Source organism: Sinocyclocheilus grahami, unplaced genomic scaffold (assembly GCF_001515645.1).
Source record: "Sinocyclocheilus grahami isolate Dianchi unplaced genomic scaffold, SAMN03320097.WGS_v1.1 scaffold979.1, whole genome shotgun sequence".
NCBI lineage: Eukaryota > Metazoa > Chordata > Actinopteri > Cypriniformes > Cyprinidae > Sinocyclocheilus > Sinocyclocheilus grahami.
In genome coordinates, this window is record NW_015506158.1 from 176,219 (window position 1) to 182,657 (window position 6,439).

Consider the following 6,439-nt stretch of genomic DNA (forward strand, 5'->3'; position numbering starts at 1 on the left):
AACGCTGTTCTTTTGAACTGTTCATCTGTGAATCCTGAAAAATAAAATATATCACGGTTTCCACAAAAATGTTGGGCATTAAAAATAACTGATTTCAACATTGATAATAATCAGAAATGTGTCTCGAGCAGCAGATCAGCATATTATACTGATTTCTGAAGATCATGTGACACTGAAGACTGGAGGAATGATGCTGAAAATACAGCTGCACATCACAGAAATACATTACAGTTTAACAGAGATTCACATAGAAAACAGCTGTTTTAATTTGCAATAATATTTCACAATTTTACTGTATTTTTGATCAAATAAATGCAGCCTTGGTGAACAGAAGAGACTTTTGAACAATAATGTAATTCCAAACAAAACATGAGTGGGATTTGATTTAATTGACCACTAACTGTTTATATTGTGAAAACTGTGTGATTTTGAGCATAACCTGTTTGGAAAACAATCACTATTTTTGCAGTTTCATTTTGCACTACAGAAATTACGCACGTTTTGTTAAATGCTTTGCTTGAAAAGTGTGCTTGTGCATCTTTTCCTTTAAATCATTAGCTAATGCATGCACATTTAGACATTTTAAAGTGTCCAAATACTTTTGGGTGTCACTGTATGTGTATTTGAAAAAGAAAACTCCATGAAATATCAATAATGCTCGCGCTGGCTGGTGAAATCAGACTGCGGGTATTTCGGTGTGAATCAGCATCAGCGTCATGTCGAGGGTGTTGAATCTGTCCAGAACATCAGCAGGAGACTGAAACTAGGCATTTCGCTGCCAGGGTTCAATATACTCTAAACCCAAGTGGGCAAAGATGTCCTCTTCCGTGTTAGCAGGCAAGAAGGTATTCTGGAGAGAGACAGAGAGGGAAGGGTGAGCTTGTGTGATTTCCGCTGTCTGAGAAATGAAAAGAGGCAGCGGCATGTGAGGAAACTCTCTGGACTTGACGAATGATTCAACAGAGAGGCTGTGAGAGGATGAGGAATTACTGCAGCCACGTTATTGCACATTTCAAGGTCAGTACATGTGATTGTTTCAGATTGCTGGATGCTCTGTGTTTACACTGAGTCTCACAGATGATTGTCTCTAACGCAGAGAAGCTCAACTGAAAGGTCAGAAACAAACATGGGGTCACAGGCGGCAGGGAAAAACAACGCTAATGGCTAAAAATAAAATGCAATTAACCATATAACTGTGCAGAGCTAAGATGGCAAAATAAATGACATTATCAACAATTAAAAAGCAGTTTTGATGTCAAAGGTCATTTATTTTGGTGCACTGAAAAAAATCTTAATTGTTTTATTGCATGTTTTTGCATTTAGATTTTGCAAGTAAATTTCACACATGGAATTAAAGGTAAGGTAGGCGATTTGGGAGAGGCTAGCAATAGCAAGCTAGCTTTGAAAGCATAAGATCCCACCCTCCCTGCAAACCACTCTCCAAAGCCACGCCTCCTCCACAAACACAGAGATTAACCAGCGATGAGAGACGGCGTCAACGCTGTCAGATTACCTCACGTCTCATTCACCGCTGAGAAAACATTACAGTACAAAGCGCATGATATTACAACAATAATGCCTTCCATTCTCACCTAGTCTGCAAATACATATGTTAGCAGGCAGGTAGGACAGCCTATCGTAGCCCTCGGACCGAATAATCTGATTGGTTGAACATTTTACGGTCCTACGCCTTCCACAGACGATATACATACATATAAACACATTAAGACCACTTAGTGATCGCTATCGGAATGTGAAGAGACTTTCAAGCAGCATAACAAAATGTGTTTTTGAACAAAATCACCTACCCTGCCTTTAAATCATTTTATTCTGCAATGGAATAAAAATAAATAAATAAAAAGTGTAATTGCATTTGATTTTTGATTGATTTGTTTGCACTCAGAATTCTGAGTTTATATCTCACAATTCTAGCCTTTTTTTCATAGACTGTAGAAACAATTGTCACTCAGATATTGCTAGTAAATTTCACAATTACAAAGAAATTTTCATGTAAAATGTACTCTAAAAGCCTTTGATTTATTTACAACTTCAAAAAAAGAATTTTACAGTGTTGAAAGAAGTCAGAATTTTGATAAAGTTGCAACTACCTTTTTCTTTTTTTAATTATGTGGCAAAAATGGGCAAGTGTTCACTGAATGAACACTGTAATACATTTTTTTTTGGTAAATAAAGTTGCAAATAAAACTATGAATAAAAAGAAATAACAAAAAAAGGAGTATGTTTTTCAAAAACATAATATTCTAGTCTTTTCAATTATTTAAATTACGCACTTTCTTTCAGTAACATTAACAGAACATTCTTTCAAAGCAAAAATGTTCTTAAAACGGAAAATAACATTCACCTAAAGTTTGCAAAATAATAAAATGGAACGTTCCCATAACCAAGAAAAAGCATCGTTTAAACATTTCTAAAACAGTTTTGAACGTTCAGAGAAAATTTTGAAATAACATAATGCCAACATTAGCAAAACATAGCTTGTAAGTTGGGTATATATATATATATATATATGTATGTATGTCCCAATAATGTATGACTTTTGTTCTTTCTTTGCAACAAGTATCTAAATTTAAATATATATATGGATAGTTAAACAGATGAATGTCCAACTAAAACGTTTCAGGAAGAAAAAACATGAACGATTTATGAATTATATTTTTGTGCTAATATTCTGAGAATGTTACTGAAGACCAGATTCAAATCCGAAAATTCTCTTAATGTTACTGGAAGCACATTTGTTCATATCTTTAAGAGAAGCTTGCCAGAACGTTCTGAGAGCATCTACATGCACAAGCTCTTACTGATGTTCCCCAGCATTCACCTAACCGGATCCGTGCGACACAGTAACAAACCCTCCTGACCTTGCCACGGACGGTGTTAGGGGACAAAGTCATTCTAGATGTCATAAGTGATGAGTTCAGGAGAAGGTGCGCCTGTGCTCAGGGCGTGATGTCATGAGACGGTAAATATTTCGGCTGGAGAGGCCAGTCTGACTCACCGCGGCAGAGCAAGGGAAGCTGTGAGCTCCACACGTGCTGCCTGGAAGTGCTAAACTGGAACTAACTTGTCAGAATGAGGCAGAGGAAATAGAAAGCATGTGAACACTTTTAGCAGGAGCGACAGGCTGCTGCACAAACCAGGTGGAAAGGCGAGCTCCAGCTCTCCGGTTTAACTTCCCACATCATTGTTTGCAATGCAAACGAGGGAGGGTGGAGCCAGAGAGTCATGTGACTTGCAGTTTTGACGTTATGTATTGAGACCTTTTTTTTCAGAAATTTGAATGAACTTATATGTGTGTGTGTATGGATGGATGGATGTTATCTGTTAAACCCAAGTGAGCTCTGTTACTGTCTATCTTAGCCAGGACACTCTATTTTTAATCTCAATGTGCTTCTTTTCCTGGTAAAATAAAGGTTATAATTAGTGCTGCCAAACAATTAATCGCGATTAATCACATCCAAAATAAATGTTTTTGTTTACATAATATATGAGTGTGTACTGTGTATATTTATTATTATGTATATGTGAATACAAACACATGTGTGCATATATTTAAGAAAAATATGTTATGTTTATAAATTAAAGATATTTCTATATAATATAACAATATACATGTATATACATGTAAATATTTTCAAAATATATACTGTATGTGTGTGTGTATTTATATACACATAATAATAAATACACACAGTAGACATACATATATTATGTAAACAAAAACTTTTATTTTGGATGTGATTAACCGCGATTAATCGTTTGACAGCACTAGTTGTAATAATAATAATAATAAAAAGTACTTAATGTACTTAATGGTAAACAACAAGATTTTTGCACTTTCTGTACAAAATGTAAGTGGTGTTTGCCGATGCAAAACAATGCTAGGTTCAGTTTGAGTTTGAGTTATTTTAGTACATCAAATTAAACTTTTTTTTCAGTTTTAGTTAACTATATTAACTACGGTGGTTTGGCTTAATATTGCAAACAACACTTTAGATTAAGTCACTATGCAAAAACAAACACTAAGTATATTTTATATACTATGATCAAAAAGTCTCTTCTTGATTTATTTGATCAAAAATACAGTATAAATGGTAAAATATTAGAATTTAAAACAGCTGTTTTCTCTGCGAATATCTGTTAAACTGTAATGTATTTCTGTGATGCGCAGCTGTATTTTCAGCATCATTCCTCCAGTCTTCAGTGTCACATGATCTTCAGAAATCAGTATAATATGCTGATCTGCTGCTCGAGAAACATTTCTGATTATTATCAATGTTGAAAACAGTCGTGCTGCACAATATTGTTTGTTTAAACCGTGATGCATTTTATTTTTCAGGATTCACAGATGAATAGAAAGTTCAAAAGAACAGCATTTATTTGTAACATTATAAATGTATTTACCGTCACTTTTGATCAATTTAATGCATCCTGTGCTGAAAAAAATACAAATCAAGAGCACAGTGTTGAGCTGTTTATGCGAGTCTTTCTGTTTGTGTAACTGTGGGAGTATCTCTAACACATGACATATCCAAACTTTTGCAAACTGGTTTTGGCAAGCATAAAGCTGCATTTTCTAAAAAACTAAATTTTTGATGAAATCTGGCAGCGTGCGTATAAAAATGTCTCCACTGAGAGAGTATCAGGAAGCATTGGACGGCGTTGATCCCACACGCCAAACTAAGCCTGTTCCCTACAATCCCTCAGATACTCATACGGGATGAGCTCCACATTAATTACAGCATACAAACACATCCAGAAGACTGATCTGCAGCTAATGCTCCTCTACAAACACATCAGACTGGTCTTATTCAAGAATACCATCACTTTAAAGCTTTAATATGCATTTCATTCAGTGCCACTGGTTTATTTAGCATGCCGAAGCTCACTGATCTCTTGAGTAAATGAAGTGCTGCTGATGTCTGCATATAATCCTGTGTGTTTATCTCCTTCAAATTCAAGTGTCTCATTTCATAATAATTACTAACAGGTTTCACAAACACTCCTACTGTGCTTGCTGTACTTTCTGTCATTGTTCAATCAACACAACAGCTTCCCGGCTAACAGGGAACATTCTCAGAACATTCGGGCAAAGTTCGCTGTTTTTGTTTGCATGCTTTATTTGACGAAATGTAAAACATAATACAAAAAAGCCCATTAAAACGAATTCATGCACTTTTCAAAACTGTCGAGGACTTGTTTCCATTGTGGTCCTCTACGTTCAGTAACATTAATGGATCATTCATTCAAAGTGATCTGGTCTTCAATCACAAAAACATCATTTATACATCGTCCATGGAACTTTTTTCCTGAAACTAATTTAACCAGGCTTTGAGGAGTCAGTATTTCATGTTCGAACTCTGAATTTGAACTGAAGTACTGTAGCAAACAGGATGCACAACTGCAGTTGAAAATAGAATGTAAGGAAGCAGAATCTATATTTGAAATTCAAAAATTTACATTTTTGAAATCGATATAGCATTCCAAATACTAAAGTTTGCTTTTAAAATGTATCAAACGAATGATTCTTTCGAGACAGTTCTGAGAAATACATAAAAAATCCAAAGTGCAATTAAAGATTAAAGAGATATTTCACCATAAAATAAAATTTGTAATTTACTCACCCTCGTGTTTCCCAAAACATGTATGACTCTTTCTGCTGTGAAACACAAAAGCCGATATTCTGAAAACGTTGGAAGCCAATCAACATGACATTCATTACATGGACAAAAACAGCTTTCAAAATATCGTTTGTGTTTCAAAGAAGAGAGTCATAAGTCAGAAGCAAGTTTGGAATGACATGAAGGTGAGCAAACAATGAAAATTTTTTATTTTTGGCTACTGGATTTACAGCCAATTACTTATACAGCTTATTTAAATAATATATAAGACAAATATTATATAAGTCCACATAAATAGCTAAAAAAAACTGTGCTTTAATACCATTAAATGACCCAAAATCAGACTATTGGCTATTGTTTTTGTTTAGCATATTTGTAATACATTTAATAAATTCCTTACAGTTCCCAAATCTACACAAGACTGTCTCTTGCTGCATGAATGGAGATAATTTTTCACTTTTTGTGCTGCCATCACATTGAAAGAAAGCATGTGTGTGTGTGTGTGTGCATGTTTATGTGGTTTATGAGGACACAAATTTGTATAATAACATGGGTATGACAGGTATTACAACGAGAAGGTGATTTATGGGGACATTTTCAGTGTACCCGTAATTCAAAAAGCTTATAAATAATTCAGAATGAGTTTTTTTGAAAATCTAAAAATGCAGAAAGTCTCCTGTGAGGGGTAGGTTTAGGGGTAGGGTTGGTGTAGGGCAATAGAATATACGGTCTGTACAGTATAAAAACCATTACGCCTATGGAGAGTCCCCATAAACCATAAAAACAAACCTGTGTGTGTG

At 34.9% G+C, this 6,439-nt stretch overlaps 1 protein-coding gene across 1 annotated transcript in view; it reads right to left on the minus strand.

The window, feature by feature from the left end:
• Positions 1 to 381: 381 nt before the first annotated feature.
• The window catches only part of dntt (deoxynucleotidyltransferase, terminal), a 158,281-nt gene continuing 152,223 nt past the window's right edge, over positions 382 to 6,439 (minus strand). The window contains exon 13 of the mRNA XM_016250250.1: positions 382 to 850. Coding sequence (XP_016105736.1) covers positions 764 to 850 — 87 coding nt within the window. The 3' untranslated portion in view covers positions 382 to 763. The remainder of the gene's footprint in view (positions 851 to 6,439) is intronic.